The sequence below is a fragment of the Dasypus novemcinctus genome, chromosome 28, assembly GCF_030445035.2.
Source record: "Dasypus novemcinctus isolate mDasNov1 chromosome 28, mDasNov1.1.hap2, whole genome shotgun sequence".
In the NCBI taxonomy this organism is placed as follows: Eukaryota; Metazoa; Chordata; class Mammalia; order Cingulata; family Dasypodidae; genus Dasypus; species Dasypus novemcinctus.
Window position 1 is genome coordinate 14635985 of NC_080700.1, and position 20571 is coordinate 14656555.

At 39.7% G+C, this 20571-nt stretch overlaps 1 protein-coding gene across 1 annotated transcript in view; it reads left to right on the forward strand.

The window, feature by feature from the left end:
- The first annotated feature begins 4513 nt into the window (after nucleotides 1-4513).
- Nucleotides 4514-20571, forward strand: part of LOC139437772 (nephrocystin-3-like) — a 33832-nt gene continuing 17774 nt past the window's right edge. The window contains 3 exon segments of the mRNA XM_071212453.1: nucleotides 4514-4601; nucleotides 7927-8120; nucleotides 20309-20383. Coding sequence (XP_071068554.1) covers nucleotides 4514-4601; nucleotides 7927-8120; nucleotides 20309-20383 — 357 coding nt within the window.

Genomic DNA, 20571 nt, shown 5'->3' on the forward strand with positions numbered 1-20571 from the left:
ACCGTTGGCATACAGCATGGGTGATAGTGACTAGTCTTGGTATGTAGAAGAATCTTTCTAACACTTCCTTAAGATGGGTTTTTCCCAAGTGTGTGTTCTCATGGTAGTCTTGAACTACAGTTGCTGCTAATATTTGTGGCACAACTATTCTGTGATCAGGCAATGCCCACCATCCATTTTCTCCTTGTGTCCCACCCTCAGAGAGTATCCATTCTCTCTCAGCTTGAGTGTATTTTGGCTCTCGGTGACTCAGAGGCTGCGGGACAAGAGCAGGCAGTGTATACTGGAGGTTCTGATAATTAAGAGGTTGAGAAATGAGAGCAGTGGCCAGATTTTCAGATAGGGATCCTTCCCATGCCACTCTTTTTGCTTCAGCGTCTGCCCTCCAGTTTCCCTGGGCAATGGGGCTGTGGCTTGTCTGGTGTCACTTACAGTGCATTACAGCCACTTTGACAGGCTCCCAAATGGCTTCTAGTAGCTCCAGAATCTGTGTGCCACATTTAATGCTCTTCCCTTCCGAGTTAATGAGTCCCTTTTGTTTGTATAAGGCTCCATGTGCATGCAGGGTAAGAAAGGTGTATTTGGAGTCTGTGTAGATGTTAACTTCAGCTCCAGCTGCAAGTTGCAGGGCTTGGGTGAGGGCAGTGAGTTCAGCTTTATGTGCTGATGTGTTATCTGGGAGGTGTTGCACCTCTATTGTGGTTTCAGATGTTACTGCAGCATATCCTGCTCGTTGATTGCTGCCCTGCATAAAGCTACCCCCATCTGTGAAGAACTCCATGTCAGGATTTGCCAGTGGCTGGTCTTGGAGATCTGGCTGACTGGAATATACTTCTTGCAATATTTCCAGGTGGCTATGGGCTAGAACCCCTGGCTCCACAGGTAGCAGGGTGACTGGACTTAGGGTTTTTACAAGTTCCAGCTGGATGAATGGATTTTCACATAATAGGGTTTGATATTTAACCAGGCAGCTGTTAGTAAGCCAATGTGTTCCTTTGGCTTCTAAAATTGTGATTACTGCATGCGGAACCCGGACAATTATAGGTGCCCAAGAGTTAATTGTATAGCTTCCACTGTAAGCATGGCTGCAGCTGCTATGGCTTGCAAACATGAGGGCCATCCCTGGGCTACAGTGTCCAGTTGTTTGGATAGATACACTATAGGTCTTTGCCAGGAACCAAGGTATTGAATGAGTACTCCTACTGCGATGCTTTAGTGGTTGTGGTGGTAGAGGTAGAACAGCTTAGTGAGGTCTGGAAGTCCGAGGCTTGGTGCTTCCATTAGAGCTTGTTTGAGAGCAGTGAAAGCATTTTTCTGTGGGCTTTCCCAGAGCAGGGGATCATGATTCCCTCCCCCCCTTTGTGGCTTCATATAAAGGGCGTGTGAGGACCCCAAAATTGGGGATCCAATTGCGGCAGAATCCAGCTGCCCCAAGGAACTCTCACAGCTTCTGGTGGGTATTAGGCTCAGAGAGACTACAGATCACTTTCTTTCTTTCAAGTCTCAATTCACGGTGCCCCTGCATTATTTTATAACCTAGATATTTGACCTGAGGTAGGCAGATTTGGGCTTTTTTCTTAGACACCTGATAGCCTTTTTGCTGTAGATGCTTCAAAAGAGCATGGGTTCCACCAGCGCAGTCTTGATAGGTGGGACTTCTGAGAATGAGGTCATCTACATATTGGAGAAGAAAACAGTTATGGCTTCCTGCTTTAAAGGATTTGAGATCACTGGCCAGGGCTTGTCCAAAAATAATGGGTGCATTTTTAAATCCTTGAGGCAATCGCATCCATGTTTGCTGCCTTTCACCTGAGTTTGGATTTTCCCATGTAAAGGCAAAAATTGGCTGGCTCCGGGTGCTACCCAAATGCAGAAGAAGACAGCCTTAAGATCTAGGCATAAAAAGTAGATTGCCGATGAGGTTATTAAGCTGAGAAGAGTGTTAGGGATTAGAAACCACAGAATGAAGGGTTATTACTGCCGAATTGACTGCTCATAAGTCCTGGACTGGGTGGTAATCCCCATCAGCTTTTTTAACTGGAAAGAGCGGAATGTTCCACGGAGACTCGCATGGCCTCAATATGCCCTCATTCAGTAATCTCTGAATATGTAGCTGGACCTTTTCTTGCACTTCGCGTGGAACTGGATATTGCCTCATGCTTACTGGACTGGCCATAGGCTTTATTTCAATAATAATTGGAGGAATGTCATGTGCCATCCCCATTGGGTTTTACCCTCTGCCCATACCTCAGGCACATCTTCAAAGGGAGCTGCATGGCCATGGATTGGCCAGTCTCACTGAGGCAAAACAGTCTCCATTCCTCCTGCAGAGGAAGGGTTAGCACTATATTCGGAGGGTCTTGTGGCCTGTGTCAGTGTGGATTGCCCTGTGGCATCAAAGGTGGGGTTGAAGGGGTCCTCATATATTTTTTTGTAATGTAATATTTTTACAAAATCAATTTTAAAAAATTTAAAAAAAAAAAAAAAGGTAATTTGAGCCTGCAGTTTAGACAGCAGGTCTGGACCCAGGAGGGGGACTAGGCACTCTGGAAGATAAAGGAATTCGTGAGTGACCTCCTTTCCCCCAATGTCGCAGTTCCTCGCTTGAAGGAAGGGCTGTTGGGCACTTTTGCCAGTTGTCCCTACGATAGTGGCTTGTCTTTTTGATAGAGGCCCAACTGGCTTGGTCATTATAGAATGTTGAGCCCCAGTGTCAACCATCATATGTATGGTGTGGCCCCCAATTTGGACTCAAACCATAGGCTCTGTGGGGCTGAGAGAATAGGAGCCTGGTCTGTCCTAATAATCTCTATCAGAGTCCTCCATTCCTGCCAGCCCAATGATCTGATCTGCAGGGGTTTTTTTTGAACCTCTTCAGACCCAGTGTTTGGGTTGTGATGCCCCACTGGCTTTTCTGGCTAATGTTTTGGCTGCAGAGGCCGGGTCAAGTGGCCAGCTGGGACACTCTCACTTCCAATGTCCATCTTCTTTGCAGTATGCACACTGATTTTGCCCTAGACATGGGTCTTTCCCTCTCCTTGGGGCTGGGGCTTGCCAGTTTACCTTCCTTGACACAGGAATGGATTTTTCCACAATAGCCACTGCCAGAAGATCTGCCTTTTTTTTCATTTTTCTATTTTCTTCCCTTTTTGTTTCTATATCACGATTGACATAGACCTTAGTAGCTACTTCCATGAGCTGAGAGATATTCATTCCAGCAAATCCATCCAGTTTCTGCAGCTTTCTTTGGATGTCAGTCTGTGATTGGGCAACAAATGCTGCATTTACCATTGTTTGGCTCTCAGGAGCATCTGGGTTAAAGGGCGTGTATACACAAAACGCTTCACACAGTCTCTCATAGAATTGAGCAGGACTCTCATCCAGAGCCTGTAGAATTTGACTGGTCTTTGCCGTATTCACTGCCTTGCAGCTCCCTGCCTAGAATCCTTCCACTAAAGCCCTATGGAACGTTTCTAGTCAGTTGAGCCCAATGGCGCTATTCAGATCCCACAGGGGATTCTTTCCTCTGGGAACTGCAAGCGGGGGTATTGATCACTGTCCAATGTTCCCTCAGGTGGGTGCTCTCTAAGCCAGGTAGAGCTCCCTGCATGACATGCATTCTCTCTTCAAAGTTCAATAAAGTCATTATAAGTTGTTTACAATCAGCCCAGATGGGTTTGTGGGTTTGTATACTGGACTGGAAAAGGTCTGTCATGGCCTGAGGTTTCTCCAAGAATGGTAGGGTGTGGCTTTTCCAGTTAAAGAGATCCATTGTCATAAAGGACTGATAGATGAATGTCTGGTTTCTCCCCTGAACCTGGCCATCTGCATCGTAAAAGATTGGGGTCCGGGCTTCATGGAGAGGTAGCTGGAAGGCAGCCTTTCTCTTTGCTCCCTCTGCCCCTGGGGCTCCCTGTGGTTTGGATTGCCCCCTCTCAGCATCTCCTTCCTGACTGATGGGCAGCACTGCAGTGGCATTGCCAGGGGCAACCGGCTGTAAAAGCAGCTAGTCTGCATTTTCCCTTGTGGAAGGTGCCAAAGACCACTGCAGAGATGGTAAAAGCTGCTGTGGGGATGACATAGGGCTCTCAGGTGCAGATGGCAATAAAGGCAACTGTGGGGATGGTATAGGTGCCCTCTCTGATGGCAACAAAAGCAGCGGCAGGGATGGTGTGGGTGTCACACTTCCCTGTGCAGATGATGATGACAGGGCACTGCTTAGGGAGACTAGCTCATTTTCATTCCTTAGTTTTGCCGGGGTGGGAGTCATTGCATAAGGTGGTGGAAATTCATGTTCGTATGACCCTTCAAAAATAAGTGGATTGGCACTGGACTTGGGATGCACTTTCTCTGGGCCTTTTGCACGATGATCGTTTGGTCTGGTCCCTGGGATGGCCCTCCTTGGTTTCTGCATTAAGCAAATTCTAGCTTCCTTAGTCACGCACTTCCCTAACCAAGGTGGGTTTTGGCTCACAGCATTTTCCCAAGCATTGATGTAGGGGAATTGGTCTGGATGCCCTGGATTTCCAGTTACTGCATCGTGGACTTTGTGGATGATCTGGGGGTCCAAAGTGCCCTCCTGGGGCCACCCCACATTGAAAGTTGGCCATTCTAACTCACAAAGCATCCTAAGCTTTCCTGGCTGAAACCTTATGCCATACACATCTTCATGGAATGCACAGGGGAAGCTTTTCAGCATACAACCTAACAGGGTTTTACTGTGTGTGTTTCCCATTTTCACCCTGTGCCGGTGGTGCACAATAGTCACTCAAGCCTTACGTTTTGTCCGTCTCTGGCTGCATCCCTCGCGGGAGCTTTTGGCACCTCTTGACCTTAGCAGATCGGTAATAGCCCCCAATACAGAAGAGGGTCCCTGCAAAGGACCCCAGACCGCCCTTGATCGTATGAGGTTGCCACGGAACTGCGGATCAGGACTCCGCACTCGCCCCGCAAAAGTGATTTTCTGCATCTCACTCAGGCGCCACAAGCACACGCACACAACCACCCCCCTTTCCTTTCCTCGGACCTGGAGAGGAGACAGCTTCCTCCTGTATTCTCAGGACTACTAGGGCCTCCCCTTTGAGAGTTGATCAGGCTCCCTCCTAATTTTAGAATTAGGCTTTTCCTGCACTATGCCCTCGGGGGTCTTACCAGTCCATCGTGGGGAGCTCCTTGCTTTGTTCTCAGGGATTCTCAAACCTTCTGGTGCCCCCAGGTCATCCGGGAGGGCTCCAGTGAAGACTGCAAACTCTTTCTGGACTCAAGTGGGGTGCCCAGGGGCACCCAGGGCTGGGTTTCACCCAGGCCCTCCCAGCCTCCCCGGAGACATCTGGGAGGGGCAAACAACTGTTGCCACCTCTGACCTCAGTGCAGTCCCATCTGGGTCACCAGAAATGTTGTAGAGAAATTGGGTGTGCACAGTATCGAAGGCCAGGACACAAGAACTCTGAGAAGGAAGTTGGTTTATTTTGACCTGTCGGACTCAGCGGACTCTTGTCCTAATAAAAAAACCAAGCCCCGAACAGCCTTTTTCAGACCCTTTTATACAGAGGAAATAGGATTAGGGAGACAAATGGTGATTGTATGCAAACAGACTTTTGGTTAGTTTCTTCAGTATTTTATCTGAGTATCAGATAGGTTATTTCCTCTAGGTAAGTTTGATTTAACACATATTCTCCACATTCCAAGCCAGCTTGGATTTAGCATATCTTCCACATTTGTATGGATGCAATCTTGAATACACCTTCAGTCTTACATCCTTTCTGAACATTCAAAGACTCTAGGGCCTATATTACTTATTTGGACTTTTAGGGACTAGGTACACTTGGAAACAATTTTGAATTTATGCACAGGCTATATCAACCCTGATTTCAATGATCAATATTAACTTTCATTTTTGTCTTTCTTTGGATGCAGATTGGGAGGCAGTTGAACTTTGTGTGGTTACATGTGTACTTGAATACTTGTGTTGGTGTTGAATCATACTTTAAAATGCCCTGAGGCACTTACTGCTCAAACCCAGTAAACTGGATGGTCCCTTATAATGTGAATATGATCACACCAAAGAATGCCTCAAATACAGTTTTTTATTTTTACAAATTAGATACATAACTAAAGGACAAAATGGGTCTAATCAGTGGTTGATTTTTCTTCCTGGGTTTGTTGCCTGATTGGATTTAATCTTTCCAAACATTTTCCTTTATTGCAGATCAACTCTGATATAACTTTGTATGCAAGTATGTGGGGCTCTAAACTTTACCAGACAAGCTTGCATACAACCCATCATTGATACTTTTGACTCCGTCTAGAATCATAGAAGAAATCTCTTAGAGTGAAGTATAGGAGCTAAATAACTACTAAGTGCTCAGGTTCACTTGGAGTGCTTTTACCTTGTAGATGAGAAGTCTTCTCACTTTGAATGGCAGTACAAAGGCTCTACTCAGACTGGTTTTCTTCAGTGCATCATCTATCTTTCTCAAGGGAAAAGAGTTCACTCTTGGGAAGCCTTCAGTGCCCAAAGGATAATCATACCACCTTGTAGGACTTCTTAGGCCCTATCCTTGGTTCCATTCCATTCTTTTTAGCCAGTGTCTTTATGGAACTTAGTTAAGCAGGAGCTCTTAACTATGACTGAACTGTCATCATTACTGGTCAGCCTCACAGTTTTAGTTCCTGGCCAGTCTCACAAAGTGGCATCTCCTCTAGCACCCCACTCTACAAATTGCTCTAGTTAGGCCACTTTCTGACTGAGTCCCAAAGGACAAATTGCCACCCTTGCAACTGACCTGTCATACTCTCTAGCTTCAGAAATAATCAGGTCATGACCAATTTGTTTCATCTGTATCCCCATCTACTTCCTTCCCTCCAAATTATTTGAACCATATCCCCAACAACCTATCATTTCCTTTTCAGTCCCAAATGTCAGTTTTGTGGGAAGTGGTTTTGAGTTAGGAACATGTACCTGAACAGAAGGTCCACTCTTTGGCCACAGACTTTGCTTCTAAAGAAGTAACAAATGAACCTCTGAAATTCTAATTTTCTGTTCTGTAGAACATGGTCAAGATTATTATAATATGTAAAATGTCTATGATTTGGATAGATTGGCTTGGCACAGAAATATATAACAGAATATTGTTTTTTTCTATTTTTTATTTAGGGCTGGTACTTCAGTTTATCATACAGATTCACAACCATGTAATAGTTCTTTCTCCTATACACACACACTAATTTTTCTCTTGAGACAAACTTTCACTTAGAAAGGGAAATTAGTTCCAATTTGCCTTATAGTGCAGAAAACTTCAGTATATTATTCTAAGATTTTTCTAGACTTTAAATAGGAGTAGCACAAAATGTAGTTATGTTACCCTCTAGCAAAGTTTAAAAAATTATATTACCTTTACCTCAGTCAGGAATTTTATCCTCTCATGTTTATCTTCTAACCTCCTGCATTTGTCCCCTATTGTGTATTTTGGGTGTAAGGATTTGGGTCATTCCTTGGATGAGAAAAGGCTAATGGACTAGAGAAGGGAAAAACCTTGAATCCTTTAGGTTGATATTTATATCACACTTGGGAATCATGTATTTATAAATGGAATTATATTTTCCATTTATTTGCAAAGTCTCATGGGTCTAGTACATTATTTTTAAGTCATGTTTAACAATATTTATGAGATTTTTTTAGGTTTAAAAGTAAAACAAAGTTACATATGCTTTAAATTTTAAATGAATGCACAATGAATGTAACTCCTCTCATTGTCTGCTAATAAATGTATTATATTTTAATACCACAAGGGAAGAGAGCTATAAAAACATCCATTTTTGAAAACTTTGATTGTTCTTCAATAGAGCGTTTTCTGGCTGTTATTCATTGTAGTAAAATCCCATTATTGGCACTAAGGTTGATTGACTAATGGTTTGCTGCCACAGTGCAATGTAGCACAAGTAATGACAACTTCCAATCTAGCCTCTTATTGGAAGACTGTGAAGAAGCTTTTCTGAAAAACCCTGAAGGAAAACCACGATTAATTTATCATTGTTTGGAGGATGGGAAAGTTAGTTCCAACTCTGTCCAGCAATTGATTGATCAAGTTTCTAATCTGAACAAGACCAGCAAAGTCAAGGTAAAATTCAGAGGGTTTCCATTTTTAATCTTCTATGTGAAAATTGATAATAGAAATATCAAGAATAGTGGGATTTTAACAAAGACAAGGAAATTAGGTAAGGATATTTTCATGTAAATTGATATTTGCTTCCATGTCTTTAAGGAACTAAGAATGAATCAACTCATTCATTCATTCATTCATTCATTCATTCATTCAACAAATGTATTGAGTACTACTTTGTGCCAGGCACTGTTTTGGTACTTGGGATACCAAATAAAATTGTAGACCTTTCTATTTCAGTGAGGAGAGACAGATAATAAATAAGTTTAATAAATAAGCAAAATATATATTATGTTAAAAGGTAACAAGTGCTGTAGAAAAGTGATTGTAAAAATATAGGCAGGTCCCTACCTCACACCATATTACAAAAATCAACTCAAAATGGATCACGGGCTTGGGAGCAGGTGTAGCTCAGTGGTTGAATGCCTACTTTGCATGTAATGAGGCCCTAATCCCCATTACTCCTTTAAAAAAAAAAGGATCAAGGACCTATATGTAAGAGACAGAAGTATCAGACTCCTTGAAAAAAACATAGGAAAGCATCTTCAGGACTTTGTGTTTAGCAGTGGTTTCCTAGACTTTATACCTAAAGCAGAAGCAACAAAAGAAAAAGTAGTTAAGTGGGACCTCATCAAAATTAAAAACTTTTGTGCCTTAAAGGACTTTATTATGAAAGTAAAACAACATCTTACATAATAGGAGAAGATATTTGGAAACCACATATCTGATAGAAGGTTTTATATTTTTTTTATTTTACTTTTTAAAAAACATCAATTTTATTGATATACATTAATAAAGCATACAATTCATGCAAAGTATATAATCAGTGGTACTTTGTATAATCACATTCATCACTTCAGTCATTACTAGAGCATTTTCATTATTTCAATAATAATAAACAACAAGTGGACAAACAAGAAAATTCTTCACTTCTCAATTTTCTATGCTTTTCCTGCCATACATAGCTGCTCTGTTTCTGGCTATCCCTGTACATTTATTTATTTTAAAGCAGTTTTATTGAGATATATTCCCATACCATACAATCTATCCAAAGTTTATAATCAATGGCTTTTAGTATAATCACAATGTTGTGAACTCATCATCACAGAAGATTTTGGAAATATTTCATTACTCCCCAAAGAAAAACCCCACACTCCTTAGCAGTCACGTCTCAATCCCTCCATCCTTCCTCAGCCTTACATAACCACTAATCTAATTTCATCTTTTTAAATTGATTTATATTTACATTTTATATAAATGGAATCATACAATATGTTGTACTTTGTGTTTGGTTTCTTTCATTTAGCACAATATTTTTTGTCTGATATTAACATCTTGTAGTGTTAACATAGTTCAGTTTCAAAGAAAAATGGTTTTATATATGCAGTTTTACCCGTATTCATAATTCACATGCAGTATTGCCATACTGTACATTCCCATGTTACATTTTTTAGCTTTCCTTTTAGTAATATGTGTGACCTTAGACATTCCCTTTAAACCACTGCCATGCCTACATAATAGTACTGCTAATTACAAACATGTTGTGCTTTCAGCTTTTCATTTCCAAAATTAACACACACCTGTTTTACAAATTCTGCACAAGTTAACCCTCAGCTCTCCATTCTCTAAGCTCATTCTATTTTCTGGTGACCCATACTCAAGTTATTAATTCCATGTACACAATATATTTAGTTCACAGTAGCACAATCATACAGCATTTGTCCTTTTGCATTTGGCTTGCTTTGCTCAACTTAATGTCCTCTAGCTCTATCCATGTTGTCATATGCTTTATGACTTCATTTCTTCTTACAGCTGCATAATATTCCATTGTGTGTATACATCACAGTTTGTTCATCCATCTATTGATGGACACCTGGGTTGCTTCTATCTCTTGGCAATCATGAATAATGCTGCTATGAACATCGGTGAGCAGATTTTCTGTTTGTGTCACTGCTCTCAGTTCTTCTGGGTATATACCTAGTAGTAGTATTGCTGGGTCATGTGGCAAATCTATAGTCAACTTCTTTAGGAACTACCAAAGATTCCTCCACAGTGATTGTACCACTCTACATTGCCACCAAAATTGAGTAAGTGTTCCTATCTCTCCAAATCCTCTCCAGCACTCATAGTTCTCTTTTTAATAGTGGCCATTCTAATAGGTGTGAAATGATATCTCATGTAGTTTTTATTTTTTTAAAAAAGAGACTTAATTTTATATTTTTTACAGTTTTCCTTTTTTTCCCTTATTCTCCCCTCCTCCCCCACTGCCCCATTGTCTCCTCTCTGTGTCCATTCACTGTGTGTTCTTCTATGTCTGTTGTATTCTCATTAGGTGGCTCCGGGAACACATCCTGGGACCTTCCAGAGTGGGAGAGAGGTGATTATTCTCTTGCTCCACCTCATCTCCCTAGTTCACTGCGTCTCTTATTGTCTCTTCTCTGTGTCTTTTTTTGTTGTGTAATCTTGCTGCGTCAGCTTTCTGTGTGGGTGGCTCCTCCTGTGCAGGGCTGCACTCCTTGCATAGGGGACACCCCTGTGTGGGGCAACACTCCTTGTGCACAGCGCACTACACTTTGGCCAGCTCACCACATGGGCCAGGAGGCCCTGGGTATAGATTCCTGGACCTCCTAAACGAGAGGTGGAAGTTCTATCCATTGAGCCATATCCTCTTCCCTGTAGTTTTGATTTACATTTCCATAATCTCTAGTGATGTTAAACATTTTTTTCATGTGTTTTTTTGCCATTTGTATATCTTCTTTGGACAAAGGTATATTCAAGTCTTTTGATGTTTTTAATTGGGTCATTTGTCTTTTTATTGTTAAGTTGTAGGATCTCTTTGTATGTCATGGATATTAAACCCTTACCAAATATGTGATTTCCAAATATTTTCTCCTATTGAGTCAGCTACCTTTTCATCCTTTTGACAAAATCCTTTGAGGTGTAAAAGTGTTTAATTTTGAGAAGGTCTCATTTATCTATCTTTTTCTTTTGTTGTGAATTCTTTGGGTATAAAGTCCAAGAAACCACAACCTATCACAAGGTCTTTAAGATGTTTCTCTACATTTTCTTCTAGTAGTTTTATGGTCCTGGCTTTTATAATTAGGTCCTTGATCATTTTGGGTTGGTTTTTATATAGGGAGTGAGAAAGGGGTCCTTTTTCATTCTTTTGATTATGGATATCCAGTTCTCCCAGAACCACATGTTGAAGAGACAGTTTTGGCCCATTAACATAGCATTGGTAGGTTTGTAGAATGCCAATTGGCTGTAGAGTTGAGGGTTTATTTCTGGGCTCTCAATTCTATCCCACTGATTAATGTGTATCTTTATGTTTTGACTAGTATGTTTCAAGGTTAGGCAGTGAAATTCCTCACACATTGCCTCTCTTTTTTAGAATGCTTTTGGCTATTCAGTGCACTTTCCCTTCCAAATGAATTTGGGTAATTACCTTTTCTATTTCCTTAATGTAGGCTGTTGGAATTTTGAGTGGTATTGCATTGAATCTATAAATCATTTGGGAAGGATTGAAATCTTGATATTTGATCTTCCAGTCCATGACCACAGAATGTCATTCCGTTTGTTTAGATCTTCACTGATTGCTTTTAGTACTGTTTTGTAGTTTTCTGCATATAGGTCCTATACTTCTTTGGTTAAATTGATTCCTATGTATTTGAGTCTTTTTGTTGCTATTGTAGATGGAATTTTTACCCTGATTTCCTCTTCAGATTGTTCAATACTAGTGTACAGAAACCCTGCTGATTTTTGCATGTTGATCTTTTATCCTGCCACTTTGCTGAACTCATTTATTAGCTCAAGTAGCTAGAATGTCAGCACTTGTTTAATAACCATGGTGACAGTGGGCATCCTTGTCTTTTCCTGATCTTAGAAGGAAATCTTTCAGTCTCCTTTATCATAATAAGGAATTTTCCTTCTATTCCTATCTTTTGAAGTGTTTTTATCAAGAAACACTGGATTTTGTTGAATGCTTTTTCTGCATCAATCAAGATAATCATGTAGTTTCTTCCTTCAATTTTTTAATATGGGGAATCACATTAATTTATTTTCTCATGTTAAACCACTCTTGAAAAGCAGGGATAAATTCCACCTGGATGTGGTGTATAAGTCATGATATGCTGTTGAATTCTATTTTCAAATATTTTGTTGAGAATTTTTGCATTTATGTTCATTACAGATATTGAACTGTAATTTTCTTTTTTTTAATAGTATTTTTTTAAAGATTTATTTATTTATTTCTCTCCCCTCCCCCCCACCCCAGTTGTCTCTTCTCTGTGTCTGTTTGCTGCATCTTCTTTGTCCACTTCTGTTGTTGTCAGCGGCATGGGAGTCTGTGTTTCTCTTTGTTGCGTCATCTTGTTATGTCACTTCTCCGTGTGTGTGGCACCATTCCTGGACAGGCTGCACTTTCTTTCGCACTGGGTGGCTCTCCTTATGGAGCGCACTCCTTGCACATAGGGCTCCCTATGCAGGGGGCACCCCTGCATGGCAGGGCACTCCTTGTGCACATCAGCACTGCGCATGGGCCAGCTCCACACGGGTCAAGGAAGCCCGGGGTTTGAACTGCAGACCTCCCATGTGGTAGATGGATGCCCTAACCACTGGGCCAAGTCCACTGCGCTTTTATAGCATCTTTATCTGGCTGTGGCATTAGGGTGGTGTTAGCCTTCATAAAATGTTTTGGATAATTTTCCTTTCTCTTCAATATTTTGGAAGAGTTTAAACAGGATTGGTCCTGGAGTTTTCTTTGTTGGGAGATTTTTGATGATAGATTCAATCTTTTTAAAAGTGATTGGTTTGTTAAATTCTTTTATTTCTTTTAGTGTCAGTGTGGGTTGTTTGTGTTTTTCTAGAATTTGTCCATTTCATCTAGGTGGTTTAGTTTGTTCCCATACAGTTTCTCATAATATCCTCTTATAATCCTTTTTATTTTGTGGGATCAATCGTAATTTCCCCCCTTTCATTTCTGATTTTATTTATTTGCATCTTCTCTCTTTTTTTCTTTGTTAGTCTAACTAAGGATTTTTCAATTTTTATTGATCTCAAAGAACCAGATTTTGGTTTTGTTGATTTTCTCTATTTTTTGTTTCATTTATTTCTGCTCTAATCTTTATTATTTCTTTCCTTCTGATTTCTTTGGGAATGGTTTGTTGTTCTTTTTCTAATTTCTTCGGTTGTTCAGTTAGATCTTTGATTTTTAGTTCTTTTTTCTTTTTTTTTGATATATGTGTTTAGGGCTATACATTTCCCTCTCAGCACTGCCTTTGCTGTATCCCATAAGTTTAGATAAGCTATGTTCTCATTTTCATTACTAATTTCACTTACTTCTTTGGCCCACTGATTATTTAGGAGTGTGTTTTTCAGCCTCCACACATTTGTGATTTTACTTCTATCCCATCTATTATTGATTTCCAGTTTAATTCCATTGCAACCTGAAAATGTGCTTTATATAATTTCATTCTTTTTGTTTTATTGAGACCTGGCTTGTGACCTAACATGTGGTATATCCTGGAGAAAGACCCATGAGCACTTGAGAAGAATGTATAACTTGCTGATTTGGGAGGCAGTATTCTATATATGTCTGCTAGGTCTAGCTCATTTATCAGATTGTTCAAGTTCTCTGTTTTCTTGTTGATCTTCTATCTTGTTGTTCCATATAACGATATGAGTGGTGTGTTGAAGCCTCCAACTATTGTTGTGGGTATGTCTGTTTCTCCATTCAGTTTTGCCAGATTTTGCCTCCTGTATTTTGGGGTACCCTGGTTAGGTAATAGACATTTATGATTGTTAATTCTTCCTGGTGGGTTGTCCCTTTTATTAATATATAAGGGCCTTTTGTATCTCTCATAACTTTTTTACATTTAAAGTCAGTTTTGTCCAAAATTAGTATAGCTACCCATGCTCTTTTTTGGCTACTGTTTGCATGAAGATCTCTTTTTCCAGCCTTTCACTTTCAACCAGTTTGTATCCCTGCGTCTAAAGGAGTCTCTTGTAGGCAGCATGTGGATGGCTCATGTATTTTTTTTAAAGATTTTATTTTATTTTATTTTATTTTATTTTATTTTATTTTATTTTATTTTATTTTATTTTATTTATTTATTTATCTCCCCTTCCCTGTCACCCCAGTTGTCTGCTCTTTGTGTTCATTCACTGTGTGTTCTTCCATGACTGCTTCTATCCTTGTTAGCAGCACCCGGAATCTGTGTCTCTTTTTGTTGCGTCATCTTTCTGCATCAGCTCTCCATGTATGTGGTGCCATTTCTGGGCAGGCTGCACTTTCTTTCACACTGGGTGGCTCTCCTTACAGGGTGCACTCCTTGTGCACAGGGCTCCCCTATGTGGGGGACACCCTTGCGCACATCAGCACTGCATATGGGCCAGCTCTACACAGGTCAAGGAGGCCTGGGGTTTGAACTACAGACCTCCCATATAGTAGGCTGATGCCCTATCCATTGGGCCAAGTCCGCTTCCCATGGCTCATTTATTTTTAATCCATTCTGTCAGCCTATATCTTTTGATTGGGAGTTTAAGACATTCACACTCAATGATATTCCTGTAAGTTAATTATTTACTTCCACCATTTTATTCTTTGATTTTCATATGTCATCTTATTTTCCTCTGTCTTATTTACTCTTTGGTTATTCTTTCTGCTATTCTTGTCTTCTGTACTCTCCTGCAAGCTTCTCTCTCCTGTCTTTTTCTTTTAGTCTGTAAGGCTACCTTTAATATTTCCTGCAAGGGTGGATTCTTTTTTATGAACTTTCTTAGTTTTTGTTCATTTTTGAATATTTTAAACTCACTTTCATATTTGAAGGACAGTTTTGCTTGATAAAGAATTTTTGGCTGGCAGTTTTTCTTTTTTCATCTCTTAATTGTATCATACCACTGTCTTCTAACCTCCCTGGTTTCTGATGAGAAATCTACAGTAAGTCTCATTTGGCATCCCTCACATGTGACGGTTTGTTTCTCCCTTGCTGCTCTCAGAATTTTCTCTTTATCTTTGATGTTTGATCTTCTGAGTAATATGTGTCTTGTGGTAGGTCTATTCAGATTTATTCTGATTGGGATACATTGTGCTTCTTGGACATGTAAATCCATTTCTTTCATGAGTGTTGGGAAATTTTCAGCTATTATTTCCTCAAATACTCTTTCTGCCCCTTTTCCCTTCCCTTCTCATGACATATACATCATTGCATTTTTGTGTTACCATTCAACTTCCTGAGCCCCTGCTCATTTTTTCCATTCTTTTCTCTCTGTGTTCTTTTCTATCTTCAATTTTGTCTGTTCTGTCTTCTGTATCACTTATTCTTTCTTCTGTCATTTCGAATTTGCTGTTATATGTTGCTAATGTGTTTCTAATCTTACCTTTCATGTCTTTCCTTGCCATGAGCTCTCTTACTTTTCTGTTCAGTTTTTCTGGTTCTTCTTTGTGCTTCATCCATGTTTTCTTGCTGTTATCTCTTTAGCCATATTGTCTTTCAATTCATTAATTTTCTTTTGGAAATTTGTGTACATCTCATTGATTAGTTGTCTCAGATTCAGTGTCTCTTTTGGAGCTTTGGTCTATTCCTTTCCCAGGGCCATTTCTTCCATTTTCTTAGTATGGCTTGTAATTTTTTGCTGATATCTAGGAATCTGGTTAGGAAGGTGAGTTTACTCAGATGCTCAATCACTCTTTCATAGGAACTTAGTGGGAAAAAGCTGTGTGTTATTCCTGTTCTTTGATTCTTGGTTTAACCTGATCTGGGTCTTTAGGATTGTCCCTGTTAGTTGCTCAAATCTGGACCTGGACCCAGTAATGGATTGCAGACCTGCTTCCAAGGGCCTTGGGAAAGGAGGTTGTAAAGGCCGGATAAAATTTTTTTTTACGGGTAGTAAGAAAAGGTATATTTATTATTGCACAGTGTCTCTCAATACATTTGAAAAAGTCATTCATATTTATTATCATGCTATTTTTCTTAAGAAAAAAAATTGTTACCATTTCACAACTCTGCTAATACCACATAATGCCACAAATGTTTTAATTTCAATAATAAAAGCATTAAAAAACCTTTTTTCTCTCTTTTAATATGTTCTTCCTCCCAGTCCACATATTTTCCCCTAAAATCATTTGTAAGAATTTTGAAGATTAAACTTTGCCACAATTGTGTCTTGGTGTGGAAGTATTAAACTATAAAAGTAAAACCTATAGCATTAAAGAACAGATACAAATAAGAAATGTGGATCTGACAACATATCCAACTTCACTACTAATCAAAAAAGGACAAAAGCAAGATTGTACTTCCAATTTTTAAATTGTAATAAATACACACCAAAAATGCTTGTACATGGAGAATTGATCTACGTTCATGTCTTTCAGATGGATTCTCAAGTATCGAGATTGTAGTTCAAAACCTATGAACATTTGCAGACATTTGAAGAATATTTTCAAAGTATTTTACAGAAGGACAACACCAAAGCATATTTCTACCAGCTATGAATGAGAGCATCTCTCTTACTGCTGGCAAGCATGAAAATTGACAATTTAAAAATAGAAAGATTTTCCACCAAAGTTAATGGACAAAACATTTGAAATCATATTTGCTTTAATTTCCTCCCATGCACTTCCTTAGTTCTCCAGCAGAAGGCGATTGTTGGCAGCCTCATTTCAAATCCTGGTTGGAGTATGTTTGCTGCAACAGGGACCATATCAGTGTGATAGAGGATCCTGCCCGGAAGTTAAGAGCCTTATATTCAAACTTCTCTGAGGCAGTTCTCCAGCCTTTGCTGGCAGTCCCATCCCTTTTCTGAGGTAGGGAATAAGTCCACTCCCCTCTGTCTTCAACCAGTCCAGGTCAGTAGAGAGGGAGATTGAGAGGGTCGGCTCTCCTTAGCCCCTTGGTGGCTTCCAGGACAAACAATGGTGCGGCCCCACCTGTCCTGGACAGGTTCATAGGCACAGCAGACCAGATTTGTGGGTCAGAAGCTGAGTCAGCCTTGGGCTGCATTCCTCTCTCCCCCCTTTCTGAGGAGCTGGATCTCTGGGGCCCCCTTTGTCTGTAGCTGCAAGCCCCAAGGCCTGGGAATTCAAGAGTGTCTATAGGATGGGGAAGTTGCCAGACTTGCTCCTTCTAACTTACAGTTTTACCAATGTGATTCTTTTCCTTTGCCCCTCTCTCTTCTGGGCAGGGTCCAGCCTTCTGGTATGCTAAGCCCTACAAGATATTTTTCCAGGCCATTTCTGCCTGTCCTCTAGCTATTTTTCTGGAAGAGAAGAGAGTCCTATGTCTTTCTCCATCTTTCTCTGATAGAGCTTTAATTTCCAGAATATATAAAGAAATCTTGCAACTTAACAAAAAAGACATATAACCTAGTTTAAAAAAATAAGCCAAAGATTTGAATAGGCATTTCTCCAAAGAAAATATTTGAATGGCCAGAAAGCTCATGAAAAGATTCTCAACATCATTAGCCATCAGAGAAATCAAATCAAAATCACAATGAGATACCATTTCATACCCATTAGAATGACTGCTGTTAAAGAGGTGGAAAATGGCAATTATTGGAAAGGATGAAGAGAAATAGGAACACTAATTCATTGCTGGTGGCAAAGTGAAATGGTGCAACTTCTGTGGAAGACAGTTTGGCAGTTCCTCAGACAATTAGGTATAGAATTACTTGATGACCTGGCAATCCCACTACTAGGTATACAACCAAAAGAACTGAAAACTAGGATTTTTTCCACACTGATGTTCATAGCAGCCTTCTCCATAGTTGCCAAAAGATGAAAGTAAGCCAAGTGTCCATCAGCGGATGAATGGATCAACAAAATGTGGTGCGAATATATATATACAGTGGAACACTGTTCAGCCATTAAAAGGAGTGAAGTTCTGATGCATGAGACAACATGGATGACCTTGAAGACATCATGTTGAGTGAAAAAAGCCAGACATAAAGGACCAGTATTGTGTCATGTCACTGACGTGAAATAATTTTAATAAGCAGACTCGTAGAGTCAGAATCTAGAATGTGGGTTACCAGGAAATGGGGTGGGGATAGGGAATGGAATGTGAGGCATAAAATGTACAGGGTTTTATTTGAAACGATGGAAATGTTTTAGTATAATGCATGATGGTGATGGTAGCACAATATTGTGAATGTACTTAACAGCACTGAAATACATATCTGGATGTAATTAAAAGGGGGAAGACTAGGTTGTATATATGGTTGTAGAGTAACAATTTTTTAAAACTCTGTGGAACTGCACTACACAAACAGTGAGCCTTAAATTAAACCTTGAGCTATAGTTAATAGTACAATTATAAAAATTATCTGGTTCAGAACATACTTGGCAGAGGAAAGAGCAGGATCGGAGGAAATGGGAGTGAGCCTGGCACGTTTAGGGAGAGAACAGAGGCCAGTATTGCTAGAGCAGAGTGACGGAGGAGAGCAGAGGAGGAGAGAGAGCCAGAGGCAGCAAGTGGCCTGATCGTGAAGAACCTTAGAGACCATTTAAATAACCTTGGCTTTTCGTTTTTGGAATGGCATAGGAGCCGTTGGAGGACTTGAAGCAGTAGAATGACAGGATCTGACGTGGTCGTGTGACAGTGATGTCTTAAGCTGCTGTGTTGAGAGTAGACCTTGGTTTGGAGGGTCGTGGGGGAAAGCAAAGTCAGGGAGCTATTGTAGTGTTCCAGGCAGGAGACGCTGGTGGCTTGGACCAGGGTGGTAGTAGAGGGGGCCATGAGAAGTGGCTGGATTCTGGATAAATTTTGACAGTAGAGCCAACCAGGTTTCCTAATGGATTACATGTGGTTAGAGAGGAGAGAAATAAATAGCAATATATGACTACAGATATGCTCTGTGAGTGGCCATGACAGGTTCTTCTCTGTGCTTTTCTCGCAAGGACTGAGTCTTCTCTCTGCTCACTGAGGATTAGTGTAAAGAGAAGCCTTTTTATAGTGACCTTTCTAAGAACATTGGGAAAAACAAAAAGCTGAGGATGGGTTTGAGAGATGTGTGGCAGGATTTTAGAACAAATTATAGGCTTTGCAATACTGTAGACTGAGATACCTTGATATATGTGTTTATAATTAGTGTTAAGAGTATATTGAAAACAACTCTAGGATTTCTGTGCCCAGCCAGAATTTTTCTTTGCATCTTTTAATGTGGAAAAGACAGCTTGAGAGTAGCAGACATTAAACCAAAGAACTTTAAGGATAAAAAGAAGTGTACTTTTATTATAGTTCATCTCCAGAACCATTTCATTCTTTGTTTTAATTATTTTAGTATCAAGCTACTCTTTCAGGTCCCATGAGAAAAGATATTAATTCCCATCACTTACCTTTATCCTATAAATACTGCTTTTTAAAAGCAATATACCAGAATGCTGAATTTATTTAATCAAAATAGGAGTAAAATAAGCTCTCTCTACCATGATTTATACTTGTAAATGTAAAATGAATTTCCATGCCAATTCACTTGATAGGCTTTTTGAAACCATTCTAGTTTAATAGTCTAATCTTATCAAATATTAATCATTTATTAACCATATGTATGTTCTTTATAGATAGGGCATTCTTCTTTCAATAAACTCAGCAAAGTACCATTTTTATATAGCAAAGTATCATTTTGCTTTTTATATTTTGTAGAGTTATAACTGCTAGTATAAAATTTGATACTGGTGTATTTCAAAGGTTATTTATGTTGAGTGGTATGGAAAAAAGACAGAATTTGCACACATAGGCAAAAAATGTATACTTTTTGTTTTGTTGTAACATTGTCCACACAAAATCCCCTATAACTGAATGCTCTGGAAAATATAAAAATACAGACTCCATGTGACCAATGTGTGACTTCAGACATATTACTGAACTTACCTAGTTTCCTTCTCCATAAAGTGGGGATAATAATATTTTCCCTGTAGAGTTGTTGTGAGGATAAATGTAAAGTACTTAGAACAGTCCTGGTGCATTATCTAGCGTTATAAAATTATTTATCCCTATATGGGAACTCTGTATTTTATGCATGATTTTTCTGTAAACACACAACTTCTCTAATTTAAAAAATGTATAAAAAAGTGTTTACCACTACTACTCCCTCCCCCTTCTGTTATTCTTATTTGTATATCTTACTTTCACACTTCTCTTTTTTTCCAGATCATTGATCACTCAAGAGATCCTGTAGAAGGAGTATATAAAACTTATGCTTATGTAGAAAACATTATTAAACAGGTACATATGCAAACCCTGTAAGATTTTCATCTAAAATATCTTAGACTGTTTTCCGTAAAATGGAGTTTTCCAGAGGAAACCACTTTTTTTTTCAAACCACTTGTTATTTACAAACAATGCGGCTGTTTCTGTTGGCAGTTCGTCCTCACGATCTTACCATGATATTTCTCGCACTAGGCATCTTTCTT